We start from the raw sequence: 19,050 nt of genomic DNA on the forward strand, positions 1-19,050 counted from the left end.
TCGTCGATATCAGAATCAATATTCAAATATTGACTTTGAACTACACTTCATAAACTACCATACAATTCACGAATATGTGAACTGTTTACATAATACGCTCTTTATTGTGAAAGAATCGCTTCATTAATGTAACAAACTAACGAAACAACGAATGAAAGAAACAATTTGTAAAGCTTGTATTATGCCGCTTTCAAATCTACAAATAAACATCAATGAGAATAGCTTCATCTGTCCGCCCACCGGCTCATTTATTTAGATTCGTAGTTCTTGGAGCAACGAAGTCAGCGGATCATTCATCAGCGGTGCAGCGAGTGAATTTGCATGCGACCGCGGGCGTCGACTGGGACGAAGAGGGCCGATCTCATGTCGATACTGTCACATGACTAATGGAGCAGGCGCCGATCACAGATATCAGCAAATAAAAATATGCCCGGGCCACCGCACCGCGCCGCTCTCACGCTCACAGCGACAAGCCTCTACATAATCACTGGCTATTTTAGCGACCACTTGTACCTCAATAATGACACTCTGTGACGCATTGTAACACAATGTAGCTGAATAGTGGCAATAAATATCCCCGGATTGATACCTACTAGACACAAGATGATTTACGAAAGTTCCTACAGTTTTCAATAAATCTAAGTCCTTTTGTGCTTTAACCTATGACTTTAGGACAAAGAAAGCAAAGAAGTATGAGAGACAAACTCCGACAATTGGTCTCGGTAGTAAACACAATAAAATAATTACGAAAAAGACGTAACATTATGTCCGCAGTCGGATAAAATTACATAACAACGGCCTGAAAGTAGTAGAACCATAATAGGAATATTATAAAGGCATAAAAGGCTGCCATATTAATATTTTTCATATAAGTCGTTTGTGAGTTGTTTTTTTAAAGCCTGTTCAACATCTTTCTGAGTCTATGTGGTGTGGGTGCATGATAAGAAAGCTGGTGGTTTGAAATCATCAGGTGGTCACATGTACATTAGTGGATTGTCAGGTGACAATCACACCACTGCTGAATGCTTGAGGCAACACGAACTATTTATTTGTCATTGAGTCACATGTGAGCCATGGCTCTACAATCTATTTGTATGCAACTTTTAAAATACAGAATCTAGGTATCCTAATTATTGAAAAGCTTTTGACGTATTAGTAAGTTTTCTTTAGCCAGTGGGATATAAAAATAGTTTTTATGAAATCAATCCCTGACTATGACTAATATTTGGTCTACTAACAAAGTGTTATACTGACAGTATATTGCCACCTAATCTGCGGTGACTTAATAGGTACTCGCGGTATAAACTTTGTTCAGATAACGGTTTAGAGCAGGCTTAGCCTGGAATGCGGGACCACATTTACTCTTAATTAGTCCAGGGTTTCAAAATGTAGAGTTAACAAGCGCCGTTTATCTAGACCTCAAAGCTTAAGCAAAACTTTATTTAGTGTTAGTATATTTTGCAATGTTTTGATTAAGCTTTTCCTTTTTTTTTCAGGTGAGCTATATCAACTAAGTTTGGTAGGAGAGACGAAAAAACGCTGATATTTAAAAAAGATATTCTGACTCACGCTAAAAAGCTACAAACCAGCAGATTTTCATGAAAAAAACTATATTTCATACCGACAAATATAAAATAGAACTGGCGCTTAGCTCTCAACAATGTAATAGGCATGACAGTAGTAGCACAGTCGATTTATATAAATCGACCGCGGCCGGTAGGCGGCGTCCTTCTGAGTCGTCTGCTGGCTCCAGGGTTCAATAACTTTATTACGACTAATATATTTAGATTTTCACATGGACTAGAAAAATCTACGCATGATTTATACTTTCGTGACATACTTTTTAAGAATTTTATAGTACTTTGAATGTAGAGTCTGAAAATGCTCATCACAAATGAATTCAAGATCTATTAGAGATTGTAACATTGAGTATCCATTCACAAAATATTTGTATTCAATATCATAAATATCAGCAGTCTGAAAAAACGGTACGTATGTGCCGAATACGTAATTAGGTACAAATAAGCCTGTTTATGACACCAAAGGCAAGTTGAAAACCTAACAAAAAAGTTAATGAAAATATTACTCCGTCTTTGAAGCCAGGATTTGACGACAAGTTACTTCGGCGGTAAAAGTTACCTCGGCTCATTATCCGGTAGACGCTGCTCGTAAACGTTTTACACGCACAATACGCTTCCTAACGCGACGAAAGCGTGAAAGATGAATTGAGAAAGCGTACCTATAAAAGTGTACAGTCTGCCGCTAAAATGTTGCAATCCCCAACCGTAAGTTGACGTGTCAAGACATAAAACTGACAGACATATTTCTGCTTCTAGCTGCAATCGTAAAGTGTGGACAAATCCGCTTCTCTGACTTTGTCTCACTCGATGTATTATTTATACGTACGGGAACTGCGAACGGCAAACGCCACTTCGAGTGAATCGCTGCATACTCATGCGAGTTTAAAGGGCTGGTATTTTGATGACTCGGTTATGGTTAGAATAAATACAATCAAATGAAGCTTGAAGAGAGACATCTTTTTCTGATTCCGCACATGAACTCGTGATTTATGTGTCGCAATAAAATGGATTGCTGTCGTAGATTATTGATAGAGGTAGCTTTATGTAGCTAGCGGTATGGATTCTATTAGTCTGATATTCTTTGGTTGTGATACTTTTCATAAAACACCTTTGAACTGAAATCGCATAACACACTCTGGCAATCTCTTAGAATATCGTATATATTCATGGACTTATTCTTATTGCAACATACTTGTGCTTGGTAACTATCGTCTTCAGTCAGTAGCCACTACAAAGTTCTAATCCAAAATTACGAAAGATATCTTCTGAACGCGACCAAAATAGAAATCCGACACACCCATCCCTAATATAGAAGTGGGTCGAGCCAAAAAGCACGTGATTGACAATTGCATTGCCGAATGACCGATGACCGACGTCGTGACGTCAGCCGACAATGGGGCTTGACGTAAGCTTGATACAGTCAGCTGAATACATTCCTGAAACCATATTCCGATGAAATAAAGTTCATTATCTCTCAAAAATTTATACATTTCTGACTGCTGACTGTACTACTCATAGAGTTTAGTTAGACGAGTGGGGGCTGGGACTAGTTCCACCGGAAACGAATCACTAAGAAACTTGTAAAACATGCCAAATGACTGAAGTCATGTTGGTAAAGTAACAGGTAAAAATGGAGAAGATTTCAACCACCTAGAGAGCCATCTACGAGTAAGTAATAATGTGAAATACATCATCGAAATAACTGTCGTCATCAAGTTATTTCTTTAGTGTTTTTCCGGTGAAACGGCTCTACCAGAAACCTATTGGTTGAATACCTTTAAACCGTGACATGAAAATAAATAAAACAGGTTAGGAAGTTCATAATAACTTTCCATGACAGTCAAAAACTAGAATTAGTCCACAGGTTACATAGTACCAAGGTCTTGGTCTTGCAATTTTCCGTGAAAACGGCGCCGCCGGCGACGACAGACGCTTCCGCGGCGTCGCGCGTCACCACCACTAAATATACCCGCGCGCGGAGACGCGCCGCCGCCGCCCCGGCCCACCAACCCAAACACTACGACCACCAACCTAACACCGACCACTACGAGAACCACACAGCCTCGCAACCTTAATAAAAGGAAGTTCAACAACCCAACGCCAGAGATGACGCCTCACCTAGATATACGCGGTATGCGCTTTAATATCTACCGAGATCGAAATAAATCGCTAGGATTATTGCCAAGGAAATCATTATAACATATTGGACGCGCGGAATTCACTTTGACAATATTTTGACAGTGTGCGGTCGGGGGATTTAGCGCGCCCGCATCGGAGCACTCACGAGAATTTTTAATCATTTTTATTTTCAACGCGCTTGTAACCGCCTCTATATTTACAGTCTGCTGCTTAAGGATCTATTTTGATGATGTTTTTAAATAAATGGGCCGGTGAGTATTGTGAGTTATTTTTGTTTTGGAATCTATTTCGTCTGTGGAGTGGAGTTGTGAGAGGCGTGCGTGCCGGCGTCGCGTGCGAGCGGGCGCAGGGCGCCAGCCAGCGCAAGAGAAACGGGCGCCCGCGCCGCCGGTGGCCATCTAAGGAGTGCAACTGTACAACCGGACCGACAGCCCCCCTATTTAGATATGTTCAACCCGCATTTTCGATTCGACACCTCGGCTCTGCACTTCTCTCTCCCGAGCGCCAGTGCGTGCGAGCTAGACGGCAAGCGGCTCCGCGCGCTGCAAGCGAGCCGGGCTATTAGAATAGGGGAGCGGAATTGCGCCGCTAGTCTTCACTATGTATGTAGCCGCTCGATACATTGGCAACTTGTCAATAGAGCTAGCCATCAAACATAAAGTGAGACGGGCTATAAAACTTTGCGAAATTATCATCGCGAATGATAACGAAACGGAGACGACATTATGACTTTTCATTGGACTAGTTTCTCACTATTTACTGGAGGAAGGAAAACATTTGGCTTTCAAAATGAAAGACACATAAAACGTCGCAGTTTAATATTATACGGCGCGCCTGTTTCATGCGAGGTCGTCGCTCCGTCATTACAGCTCAATCGTTTGAAACGCACTAGGCTACAAACGGCCTAGTTTTTTCTGTGCAGTAATCCCGATGGGATGCGAGCTGCGAGCGAGGCTCACAAATACAGGATGAATCAAACGAACAGACTTTAAGATGATATTTATAGGGTTTATCTGAAAGAAGAATTCTGAAACAAAAATTCTTGAACTTTACAGTTGAAAGCACTTTTTTCCAAACTCCAGCAATTAAAGTAAGTTCTTTGGCAGAAACAAAGAAGGAAGCGACCCAAAAGGAACCCAGCAAAGGTTGCATTTGGTTTGCAGGTCCTTTTGAGATACTGGACTCTAAAGAGAAGACATTTATTACTCAATCTTCTTAGAACCTGTTACGATGACAATATGGTCCTGTAGATTGAAAAATCCCGAATCTGAAAGGAAAATCCAAGTACAGAGGTAAAGGTACAAACTTTCAGCACTCTATAACTTTAATCAATATCTTCTATCACAACCGGCTTCATCCTGTAAAAGTGTCTTCTGCGAAATGCACAATACTTAAGAGAGGCAGACAGCTAGACGCTGCACATGCTTGGACGCGCCTGCGCAGAGCGCGGAACCGCATCCTCATTATGTTGCACAAATACATTCAGCAAATAACGCAAATACAGATAACACAAGCAAATTTTACTCCCTACAATTGTTTTACCAGCAACTTTATTTGTTCACAAACGTAAATACCAGTAAATACAGCGATAGCATTTCCATTCCAGAAAATTCTGATACGGACTGTGACTGTGACTATGGCTACATCTAATCTTATCTTGTTTTTATTTCTATTTTTAGCTAGGTCACCTCGGTTGTTCAAATAGAAATCTAAATGAATCTATGATTTTAAATTAAAAAAGTGCTCATGATTTTTCAGAAGTGTTTTAGCATTAGCAACAATACCAACTTTTTTTAGAAAAACAATCACAATTTTTAAATGCTCTAAAAGAAATACGAATTGCATTTTAATCTCCAGAGTGTGATTGCAATGTAAAATTTAAATTTGCTATCAGAAAACATCCTTACAAACACCAACAGTCGTAAAATCAGCATATCTTAACTCGGACAAAGTTGCTAAAATCTAATCTGAATTACAAAATCAACTTAACGCGCGGTACATCAAATCGTTCTGTATGCTAATGGTGCTTATTTACGCGCACTCCATGAACTATGGGCTGGAGCTAAGTGTGCTGAAGCTGCCTCCAGATATGAAAGTCTAGGAGCTAGAATACAAAATAGTAGCTGTGTTGGATGATATATTTATGAGTGCCTCAAACAATTTAGATATGTTAACTGGCTGGATTTTATGGTCTAACTGTTGAAAGTGCAAGGTAGGATGCTGTTGCAAATGTACTAAAATTTTGCATTTGGCACAAGTTGATCACACATATGTATCAACATTTTAGCACATTGTTGTTTTACCTTTACTAATGACACAGACGATGATAGTGACATACTTAAGAACGAAGGAGGAGTTGATATCAATAATTACTGTCATCAATTACTAGATAATGGCTGTTACAACTACTAGGCAATCCTTCTAGAATTTACTCCACTGAAAGGGATTGAATTAAACAAGCTGTATCGTCGATACAAACGTCATCCAGATAAGAGTATCGGCAAAGCGAGTCTCGACAAGTGTCGGTATCATGGCCCCTGGTTTAATTTACATGCGTTTTGATTTTGAAGAGTCCAGTTCCATTAGGTGATGCATAAACATCTCATCGACTTCACCGAGGCATTATCGCTCAGAATGCGAAGTGCAGGATTTCTTGGCGCCACATAAGGTACGTACAGACGACAGCACATCAAGCTAAACATAGCGGCATCTTATGGAATGGTAATAAGTGTTATTTTGCAACAAGAATGTGTAGTCTGATGTGCTTACTAACCGAAGACGCCCCGCAAATAGCAAGCAACAAAACATTTTACGCTTTTAGACATCAGTAGAGTCGATGAAATCGAGTTTTGTTAATAGAATAATCGATTAGAGATGTTATGGTTAATCTACGTTTTGCGACTGGTTACCACCATATTGATCACATGCAAGAAACATAGGATTGGTATGGATTTCCTTAACCACTTATATTTTCCAAAAAACATGTTAGTACATCAACGACAACTCAGCGAAGTTTCTATATTGAGAAACCAATTAATGCGTAAAAACTAGTCACAGTACTTTTTAATTTGTAATGAATAAAAAGTTTTGTGGCTACAATTAGAGATATTGACGTCTATGCAATTTTACTATTACTTTTGGAATTTGTGCGACAGTAGGTTGGATTTGTTTGTATACTAAAAGATGGTAGAGAATAGAGACATACATTTAAAAGTAATGTTTTTGATACTCAAGTAAATTGTATTGCATATCAATTGTAAGTACATATATCTGAAGTGTATTCAAAGGTTACCTTTATTAACCCAACAATATTGCATGCAGATTAATACAATTTAATGTTTATTTATAAACGAAAGAATGTCACACACGATAACCATTTCATAACGAGTAAAATCAAATCAATTAGGATAGTAATTGTCTTTAATAGGTACAAGTTTTATTGAATAAATTATAGGCATTTATTTACTTATAAACAAGTGCATCACAACGAATGTGTCGAAGAAATAGTTTAGGGAGACTTAAAACGAATAATGATGTCTTTTAAGTTGTCGATAAAATATGTTAAGGAAAAGCCACAGAAAGTAAGACAGCAAAAATAGCTTAACGTATACGTCACCTATTAACGGGTATATTTATTGTTAATTATATACTGAATGAAACGATAAACAATCGTGAGGACTGCACCTGCATGGCAATCGCGGTCGCACCACTGGGCATCATGACGCATCGCCTTGGAAGATCAAGCTATGACGAGCTTGAGGGTTGGGCTTAAGACTATTATTTTAAATACATTTTTACTACTGAAATTATACCACAAAATCAATGGGACTATTCCCACCTCTCATTCCCATCGCTGCTACTCCTGTGTAGCCAGGATTTACAGCTTGACCGTCAATTAAAACCCAACCAGTGAAGGTCAAGTTTGTCCCGGGGAAAAGTTAAACTGTACTCGGAATGAAATTAATTAGAAGAACATAGGAGGAGTTCGAAGTTAAGATTCAACTTCCCGAAGGCTTAGGTACATACATAATTATTATTAAAAGTACTTTTCAGGCGTTGTAACAACTGAAATTATGTTACAAACTCAATTAAATTGCCGCCAATGGGATTTGAACTAGAAACCACAACAGCTGGCGTAGATTGCTATGTATTGTATACCACCAGGCTAGACGGCCGTTACAAGACAAAGAAAAGTGACGTAATGTATTGTAAGTTTGTCTGAGTAAAGACTCAGCTCTACATATTTTTTTATTATTTTAGCCGGATATTAGAATCTATTTTTTTTGATATTCTATAGGTAAGATATTAATATTAATTTACTTAATTTAACAAACAAATATTGTTCTTGTGATGATAAGTCATTCCACATGCACGCAGTAAAAATTTTGCTTAGTTTATTCTAATATTTACGATACAATGCAAATTACGACACGAGAGGCATTTGTGTAGAGTTAATTATTAAATATAAAGAGTCTTATCGCGAAACGATGAAATTTTATACCCTTGTCGCCGGCGCCCGCCGGATTGCGCGCCGGAGTGAATCTAATTGGAAATTTACAAAATTTCCTTCACGCTAAGGCTCGTGATACTTTGGAGACAATAATTTACGCAGTAATGCCTGTGCTCTTCTAAAATCTTGAATGGTTTTTTATAGAGCCAAATGAAAATTGCGCATAACAAAAGTGTTGTATCTTACTAAGAATAAAGATAGTGTTTACAATGAGTCCGATCAATAAATAGTGCAGTGACATAGAGCTGCAGGGGAGCCGCAGCCCAGCGGATGCACGTGCGGGCTAGCGCGCGGCTGCACTTCCGACTGCACTCGGCCGCGCCATTCACAAACGCCTCATTCATTTAATTCAAGTTCATCCAGAGCACCACGCACCGCCTCCACACATCCAACGCATTATCCCAAACTTTTAGTATCGATAAAGATAAACAAGGCCGTTCCGCGATCGGCCCCGCGATTCGGCCCTAAAGTGTTCATAAAATAAATCGGATCGCTCAACTTCGAAACCGCATTTATCGGTTCTCGGTATTCTCATGAGCGCTTTAAATTCTCTAAGGCGCGCAATATTTCACGAGACCTTAAATGTAAACTTCTAATTAAATGCGGGCGGACGCATCTCCGTCCCGGACCGGACGCGGTCCTCGGGAGCGCGGACAGTTACAAAATGGTCGAATTTAATGGAGACGGGTGTAGGTGCCGCGGTGACGCGCTCGCGTGGCGCCGAGATGGTATCGCCCCACGGGCCCGGGACATACTTTTCTAACTTTTTGGTGTCGCGGGTCGCGCGGGGGCGTATTGTGTGCAATTGTAGCACGCGAGGGCACCTCGGCCGACGACCCGCGCCGCGCCGGCGCATAATCCGACAGCGTTATGGTCGGCCCGGCGCCTTTGTTGGCTACCGGCTAAATGAGGACCGTGGGTGGCTTATGACACGTCAGGATCTGATCATAAAGGTGCCAAAAATTCTACCTGCCCGAGGTTGCGCCGACGACATTCCTATCTCGCCTTTGAAAATTAATGCCTATTGTCTGCTCGAGAACGCAGGAGGCGTTAGGGATTACGAATGACACGGTGATTCCACGGAATTATGATTAAACCGATCTCAGTCGGCATATAAAAACAGATCGAAATACCTCGCAGCGATGACGACTCCTTGCGTGGCGTCGGATTAAATTGAAATGTATGCATTCAAATTCTTTGACCCCAATTAATTTCGTTGAAGTGAGTTCGTTGAGAGTTAATTAAGTGTGCTAATATTTACTGTGGGCATTGTAACTCTCACACAGAGCAATGTAATTACAGTGCCTAATGAAAGTGATGTCAGAATACTTGTATTAAACTTGCTTTTGCCGCACATAGCATAAGCACAATACATGTAGAGTCAGTAAGATGCAAGATGCTAAGTTCCCATGTAGGTACATATAACAAACAAACATTGAAATACTGAAGTGTTGTCCTGTATGCAAAAACACATTACGCAAACGCCTGGTGCTCACACCTTCATTTATGTCATGGAATGTACTAAATTGTGTTTTATAGCGTTTTGGTTTCGACTTTCAATTGTTTGTTGGTCCGCATGAATTCCCTTTCAGTCATAAAACCGCGACACACCTGGTTCAGTGACAGCGATGCGACACTGCATCGCACGCGCATGACGTGACGTCACTCCGCGGATCGTTTGTTACGCCAGCCTCCAGGGCAATGAACCAGCGACTGAATTGGACATAAGTGTCCTGCGTCGCTCTCCACAGATATACGCAACCACAATTTGTGTTATTACGCATAACGCTATACAACATCATTGTGCTCCTCATCCTTGCCTCATTCAGCTGCAGCCACTAGTTAAACACGTCGCCATGTCATAGAAATGAAAATATACTAGATAATGTTTATTCGTTGAGAAGAAACTATGGAAGTACGAGTATATCTATCATTCCGAGCTAAAGAATAGCTTGGCTACAATTTAATAGCCGCCAGTGTTTTGTTTCATCTATGTAAATATTTAATACGTTGGCTGTCTGCAGACACAACAAACTAGAAATATATGGCGGACATGAAACGTTATTAGTTGGGTTTCTAAATTAAATAAACCATCATCTCGCGCAAAATACAAATGGTATCTACTCAACAAGTGATGAAATCAGCTGAAAACTATTTTATAGTAGTGGCAATAAAATACCGTAATATTCTTTCATCTCGCTAAGTAAGTATAACGCTTGGTTAGTAAATTGTGTGTTATAGCTGATACTCAGTAACAATTATTCATTCACTTTAATTAGCACAGGTGTATAGTATAATAGAACCTATAAATGCAATGTGAGAAAAGCAATTAAATATTGGATTGAATTATAATTATCTTAGCATGACTCCGCTTTAAATAATTATGCTACTGACGTATTTTCTATCTATTAGGTAGGAAAAACATGTAATTTTATTCAAAAACACTAATTGAATTAGCCTAATAATGCCTACAACTTATAATCCCAAAACACCGCAAGTCGATCGCGGCGCTGCGCGGGCGCGAGTAAATATCACTTTTTATCACGCGCACTCCCCACACCAACCGTCTACTTACGCATATGAATGTTGGAACATTAAAATAATCGCACAAAATGCATAAACGTATGACAACATCTGTATGCCACAATGTACGACGCATCACCGCCGCATTCTTATTCCAAGCGCGTCGGCGCAAACAATATTATATAACTCTACATTTTATTGACGCATGTTTATATTATTGATGCGAAATTCCGACGATTTGTTTGACAGCACGTTCCGATGCTGCATTTGAATGAAACGTACACAAGTAATATCCTTGACCCTACAATACAAAGACAATTTATTTATGCCAATTTATGCCCAACAGTTACTGACTTACTGGTCATAACTTTACCAATGCCAAATTGAATGAACAAAACGCAAAAGTTTAATCCGCGAAGTTAACCTGGATACTAGCAGATATATAGGCTTGTCTACTTTCCAGCCTCCGTAGACAGGCCTTTTTATAAGACTAACTAAGTAGATGATGTGTAGACTGGATCATAGGTAGAGTCTATCAAAATAGGGGAAGCTAATATTATCTACTTAGTATAATTTATTTGCTCTGCTTAACCTTATAACTTACTTGCCTACTCTATATCATTATTCATTTTATGTAGGTACATAATCATGATAAATAAACTACAGTTTGTACCTAACGCAGATATTGTTTACATTTGAATGTATGTAGAGCTTGAAATATTGATAATCCAAATGGATAACAATCACACATTCTGGATAAGATAAAGTTATTTAAATTATGTAACATTTGTTACTTTAATGTGCAATTATAATAAAAACTCGTCATCATCTTACTTTGGCCTTGGGTTTTAATTTTGATAAGCGCCACTGATAAGCGAGCTAAAAATAAATTAAAGCTGATTTTGCGATGTGGTCATAATTTATAATAGAATCTTGTACTTTAGATAAACATAAAACAGTGTTTTATTCCGAGTATTTTAATCAAAACGAGGACTGCTATTAGCAATTAAGTATTTTTGAAGTAAAAGAGTTTTCCTTAATAGTGCTTACATAATTAGTTTTCACGTGTAGCGTTTAATCATTGCGAACTTTCTTGTATACAAACTCTATAACTTTGTATGACATTTTCACAAATGTTTATTCATTTTATTCAGTGTTGAAATATTTTTCATGTAATGTAGCGGTGACCAACATAATACTGAAATGAAAGTTAGACGCTTAACGAAAATATCGCCGCGCTGCAGCCCAATTTCACTTGCAGCGAGCGCAAAGCAAGAAGCACGGAATTAAACGACTTACAATGTTGCAAACCTTTAAGAGGCGAACATTGGATTGCAAATAACATGTAATTAGTTCAATTACAATTAAATTACTGCATAACGCCTCAGTGACTCAGTTATTGACGATCAGATTTTAGTCTTTAAACTACTTTAAAGTAAGTACGTTGTTTAATAAGATCACGCTAACTTATCTGGATCGTTGTGTAAGTAACACAAACAACGATTGGGTTTTTCGGAATGCTAACAACAATCAGAGTACGGGTAAACGATAAATCAGCTATACCTAATCAGAGAGCGTGTCACGTTCCGCGTTTCTGTCGTGTGTACTACACGTTGCGTAAGGCGGCTGAAATAAGCGCGCCCTTTCCACCCACCACCTTGTCCTACGTCACGCGGCCGCCACAACTGGCCACCACGTATGCTAAAGGTGCTCTTACACGGGCAAATTTTTGAGCAATAAGAGTAGCTCGGCATCTTAGTGGATAAATCTCGAGCAACAAACTGAAGCCATTTTTTCAGCAATTTTCACGTATTTCATCGCTGAAATGCGCAAACGTTTGGTAGTAAAGTACTTTTAATTTTGTGAATCAAGAAGGCATTGTCGTAGTATAAAACCTAGTTTTTCTAAAACAACTCTACCTTGACACCTGAGGTCAATGAGAACACAGTTGAATTCTCTTAAATAATATTTTTGTATAGGTCTCACCAAAAATGTTTTAATGTAAAAAGCCAAGACGAGATGATGCGCACTGTAAAATAAGTTATAAGATCGCATGTAGAGCCAAGCTTCAAATTCTTCATTCTTCAATTTATTACAAAATGTGGCAGAATAGAGCAAATTAATTTGCGGTGTGAGAGGACCTTAACAAATAATAAGCGGTCTATGAGTCAGTTTTCAGTCGTTTTGCGAGGCAGCTCGTATATTAAGTAGGTATTACGTCTTTTTTACGATAAGCTACTTGAGAAGGTCGGGATTTATCGACTCGAATCGTTAAATCGTGACTTTGCTGTTTGACGAAGAAATAAATAAAATTAGTTTTGAGACTCTTTTTTTTCCAGGAAAATGGCCTATCCATACCTACCGCCGGGGGACGGCAGGCTATGTGGGGCTCGAACCCATTAAAAACCTGGAGTGTTCCCTCTGCCGCATAGTGGTCGGCGCCTTAAGTTTATATCAAATAACTACTTAAAGATTTTAATGTCCCCCTAAAATCCAATTTCATCAAGTTATTCAAACATGTTTTGAATGAGGCACATTTATTATACTGGCTGGAGATAGTTGATTGTAAGCCACAGTGCAAAAGCAATAGGGAAATCCTGAAACTCGTAAAACGTTATGTGCGAATATCAAATAAAAGCATTTCATCGCCGTTTGGTATCATTAATACTTAAAGCATCCAAACAGATGGTACATCTAGTAAAGCTCTCAGTTTCAGTTGTACTCATTTTAGTCGGAGATTGCTAATAAAATGTTATCTAACACGCATAATCATGTCCATATTACAGCGACTTGCTTATTGATAACTACTGATTATGCACTGCTCTACTTCTGCGAGATAACAATATAAAAGCTACAATCAGTACACTATTCCAGATTAAACACTACAGCAAAGTCATCTTAGGTCACTGGATATTAACTCCATATCACTTGATATGACTCGATGACAAATTAAAACAAAACAATATCGATTAACGGGAAATTCATGAACAACCAATCGCACTATTTCCTCACGTATGTCTTTAGCATATTAAAAGTTCTCGGAAAAATGTCTACAATTCAACACGTCTACAAAAACTAATGTATCTAAGTTTTCCATGTCACGTCTTGTCTCGGTCGGCTGTCTAGACATCACAGACTGGGGCGACTTTTTTCTTTTCTCGGTAATACAAACGATTTTTGGCAGACTCGTTAATATAAACTTGGCAACCGTTACCAGCTTTCATTGGGATAATGAATGAAACGGAGTGAGAGGTGCTTACTCACACGGACCATGGCACGAGTCCTTCGGAGCCCATCTGGTCTTATTATAACATCGTTGACACGAGCGAGGCTGAAGTTAACAACTAACAGACTGGCATCAAACGAAAGTCACCCTGTCATATGAAGAGATAAAAGCTCTGATGATTTTAAGCACTCTACACACATTATATAACTCAGTTTACTAAAATAACGGTGAGTAATTGCAAGAAAGACATCGATATGAAACGACTGATTAGACAGATCCAATTTGTCAAGATATTGTAAGGCAATAAAGGCCTAAACAAAAAATCTAAGAGTTAACCAATCATTCATAATAATATAATACACATCAAATGATAAGATTGCAGAATCGTATGATATAGATATTATTAAGCTAATGCTTTGGTAAAGTTCATAAATTATGGAGAGCTAAATTGATTCTGAAATGTTTCATGCAAGAGGAAAATTTCATATTATTTCGGAATCACACATGAATTCTCTTTCTATTTTCTCTGATGACCTCATAAATTTGTAATTTCCAAACCTATCTGGTATTTCCCTAACATAAAATTCAAATAAACAAAATTTATTTCCTCACTGAAACTGAATGATCACTGAAATGAAATGTTTCCTTAATTTATTTTTATTATTTCATTCACATTCAGCCTTTCATAACCTTTATTCACAACTAAAATTAACAAGAAGCGAGATCAGACAAAATACATAATATTGTAAAGGAAATAAAGCTATTACCACTTATCAAAATAAACAATACGACCTAAACCTAAGATTTAAAAACCCTTCTCTTTGGTGATTTATAGATCTAATTATACAAATATCAAATGTAAATTATATTCAATACTAAAATAATCTCCGGTAGGTACCCCAGTGTGCCAAAGTGTGCAATTTTTTACAAAATGTTAGCTACAATAAATGTTTCAACAGGTGCAGGTGTTCTTTTTTCTACTACAGCTTACTTGTTTGTACTATTTAATTATACAAACAAGTAAACTGTTAAATAATTAAAAGCAGCAATAGGTACCTAATTGTATTTACAAATTGAGAAGTTTTAATAGGTATTTACAAAAAATGTAACAACTAACAATAGGCAATACAAAAAGTGTTACTGTCATTAAACAATTAATTAAAACCAGAATTATACCTATTTCAAATTGTTTATACGATTATGCTCATTAACTGCCATAATTGTATGTTTCCGCTGACCTTCTTGAAAACACTAGTCTAGTGTGTTGTCTGTTAGATGGACAGATAATATGAAAACTGTAATCTACCGTGGTTGCGCGCACATATTACATGTTTACATGGATTACTTCAGGCGCGGAGTCTTTGCCCGATAACAGAGATTATTGGATCACCGCACAAAAATACACGCCTCTTGACATTCCTCTCCGTCAATTGTTGATATTGATGTCGACTGTCGCTCTCACGTGGTATTGTTTTTATTGTCCCGCCGCGCCTGTATCGACCACTGATAACGATACTACAATTACATCGATAAAATTGAAAAAGCAACGCGTAACTCGCTGCGTTAATTGATCCAGTCAATAGCGGCGCAGATACATCGGAATGCAATTATTTACATAAACACACGTGCCCTGCCGTCCGCTGTGCGCCGCGCGTTCTAAATCGCGGTGCCATCAGACGAAATATAGATGCGGATGCGGCGAGCGTCAGCAGATGCGGTAGATCGATGTGCATTTAATTGCAGTGGGAGTGTCGGGTGATATCGTTGGCACTCACCGGCGGGACGCGTGGTGCGGCGAGCGGGCTCGTCCTCGCGCAGAGTGGGAGCGTGCCGGCGCGCCGCGGCGGGGGCCGGCGCCGCCAGCGCCAGCGCCAGCAGGAGCAGCGGCCGCAACATCGCCGCCACACTAAACTCGCGGATCGTGTCCCGGCCACGAGCTCACTATTTTCGCAGCGCGCGCGTATGTGTTCGCGAGCGTCTCGGAAACGTCGTCGTAGCGCGACGGCTGAGTCGGACTGAGCGAGCGGCGCGCGATTTCCCGGCTCGAGCGAGGCGGCGAGGGGGCCGGTGGAAAACGCGGCGCGCGCGCGGCCCACCGCGGTGCGGGCGGGGAAAACTGCCGGCACCGCCCGCCCCGCCGCGCCCGCCGCCCGCCGCCGCCCGCCGCCGGCTACCATGTGCATTTCTTAACATTACTCCGGTATAAACAACATTTCAAAGCATATCCCTTATGAATGGATATCATGTTTATGGTAAGTGGTTTATAAAAAGTATTAAAATCTTTATCACTATTTTAGCGAGGTTTAAATCGCAATGCTGTGATCTGTGTATTTGTAATGGGTAATCTCTTAAACTACTGGTGCAAATAAACATTTAAACTTAATAGAAAGTTAAAAAGTTTTCGAATGTTAAGTATCTAAGCTTTATTTTTATTATACTGCGACCACCCAGCCTCTAAAGAATGTAATAAATGCATTACTTATAGTTTTTTATAATTTAAACTATAACATCGATAAGAGATGATATAGATACAGTCAAATAAATCATTCTATTATAAAGCATTTTAAAAACGGGTTTTCAAACATTCATTTTCTTCTTTTGTTTTCTATATCTTACTATAAAATGAAACAAAAGATAGAAGTAATAAAAACAAATTATCTTTTGAAAAAGAGCTGTATGTGTAGGTAGACTCTACCTCTTTTCATTAATGTTTAATTAGGTGATAGGTGAAGTATGGCAATACTTCAGCTGAGTTGCACCACCTAACTTTGACCGTAACTATGACGATAACTGGTGTTTTTTTGTATGGAGTTTGACGGATTTTTGACGTTTGTTAAAGTTAAAGTAAGATGGTGCAACCCAGCCTTATTCACTATTCAATTAAAAACGGCTGGTTAACTATTAAATACAATTAAAAACTATTATTTTCTGAGTTATCTATATTTTAATACTAGCGGCCGCCTGCGACTTCGTACGCGTGGATCCCGTTTTACCTCCTTAGGGGTGGAGTTTCGTAAAATCCTTTCTTAGCGGATGCCTACGTCATAACATCTACCTGCATGCCAAATTTCAGCCCGATCCGTCCAGTGGTTTGGACTGTGCGTTGATAGATCACCATGTCAGTCAGTCAGTCAGTCAGTCAGTCTACTTTGAGTTATATATTTATTAAATTGGTTACCAAGTCAAATAGGTGACTATGGTAATAAAATATCATAAATTATGAAGTAAAACACTTTAAAAGGAAAATTTTCAAAAACCATTGAAATCGCCATGGCTATTTCCTATAGCATAATGAAATTCTAATTGTCAAGTTATGAGTCACCAGATAATTGTAAATATCGTCATTTTTAGTGATATAGGTAAGTATTTTACTAACCACAGGTAGTTATTTGCAAAAATAAAACAATTTTATTTACTTCGATTTATTCTGTACCTATTGGAATTATTAATAAATCTTTACCTTAGTGCGGTGGTGGGTACAGTAGGCAATTAAGCAGTTAGGTACTGTTATTTCAAAACAATTCAGAATTAGTTTTTAGTTTAAACTATGTAGGAAGGTATTATGTAGGTAGAGTTAATTTAGTTACAATTGTAACTCTGTACATTAGTACAAAATTCCCTCTTGTGTAAAATCTAGGTAGCTTTTCGAATTCTACTTCTAAGTATCAATACCTACTAACAAACGGGGGGCGACGCGACGGGTTCATCCAGTATAAGTAGCTCAGATGGAAGAGCAGTCACCAGGCAAGCGAAAGATCTGGGGTTCGATCGGGGAAATCAACCTTAAGTTAAGACATCAAAATATTGATATTGAATCATCAAATGACATGCTATTTCTTGGTATAGTCTTAAACAAGAGCTTAAATTTCTCTAGCCATGTTCAAAGAGTCTGTAATAAGATAAACAGATTTGCTTACGTCCTTCGTCGTCTGACAGTAAAAACTTCTTTAAGTGTAACGCTATCTGCATATTACGGATATGTTGCCTCAAACATCAATTATGGACTTATAATTTGGGGGAACAGCACAGACATCCAAAGAGTATTTATTGCACAAAAAAAATGTATCCGAGCTATTTGTCGAAGTGGACCGATTGACTCTTGTAGGCCACTTTTTACCAAATTACGTATTCTTACTGTTCCTAGCATGTACATTCTCGAAATATTTAAATTTGTAAGTCAACACCCTCAAATATTTCAGAGGGCAAAGGATATATACCCAAGGAACACAAGATTCCCTGATAGACTCGCAATAGATTTTTGTCCAAAAACTTCGTTATATAAAAAAAACTGTTACTATATGTGTATAAAAATCTATAACAAAATTCCAGATAGATTTAAGAAGGGGTCAACCACTGTCATGACACGGAACTTAAAAGACTGGCTTATAGACAATTGTATATATAGGTAGTGTAAAGGAATTCCTAGACACAAAATTTGCATGCTGATATTGTTAAGCAGAATAGTAGCACTCTACCTAAATTTAACACCTAAACCATTGTACCTATTCTTTGCAAATAAATACTTTGACTTTGACTTTGATTTTTTGATTCAAGTTATTTATAATCTAGATTCAGATGCATGTCTTAACGCTAAAAAATAACTAAGTAGTAAATAGGTACCTAAAAGTTTCCATAAGAGAAATGCAACTTTATTTAGCCCTTTTAATGCAGACGAGTCAAGCATGTTGAAGACATTCATAAGATTTACCGAATTTATATCCGTTGCAGAACTCGATTTGGCAGAGGGCCGAACCAGTCGCACGCGCATATTTCATATCTTAGCGAAGAAATAAACTGAAATATCGATAGAGCGCCACTTCCCCACTCGAATGCGAGTGCATAAAGTGCGAAGATGATTAATCAATTTATTAGCAAAATTATAAATTAGTTTTACCTATCCAAGACGCCATTTGATGAAGGAATTAATATTATTAATATGTAGAATTGCATGCATGTTTAATACATCTGCAAATTGAGACAAGTCCAAAATAATTCGTAGCTTTCGAGTAATAAGTAGGTACATAGCGAAATATTTTGGCTCCATGAATCTTGTCGTAAGTGCTTTTCTCATA

The 19,050-nt window shown here is 38.5% G+C and overlaps 1 protein-coding gene across 1 annotated transcript in view; it reads right to left on the reverse strand.

Annotated features, from left to right (window-relative positions):
* Positions 1-15,986, reverse strand: part of LOC135075147 (dorsal-ventral patterning protein Sog) — a 110,966-nt gene extending 94,980 nt beyond the window's left edge. The window contains exon 1 of the mRNA XM_063969499.1: positions 15,754-15,986. Coding sequence (XP_063825569.1) covers positions 15,754-15,874 — 121 coding nt within the window. The 5' untranslated portion in view covers positions 15,875-15,986. The remainder of the gene's footprint in view (positions 1-15,753) is intronic.
* Between the last annotated feature and the right edge of the window lie 3,064 nt (positions 15,987-19,050).

The sequence above is a fragment of the Ostrinia nubilalis genome, chromosome 10, assembly GCF_963855985.1.
Source record: "Ostrinia nubilalis chromosome 10, ilOstNubi1.1, whole genome shotgun sequence".
In the NCBI taxonomy this organism is placed as follows: Eukaryota; Metazoa; Arthropoda; class Insecta; order Lepidoptera; family Crambidae; genus Ostrinia; species Ostrinia nubilalis.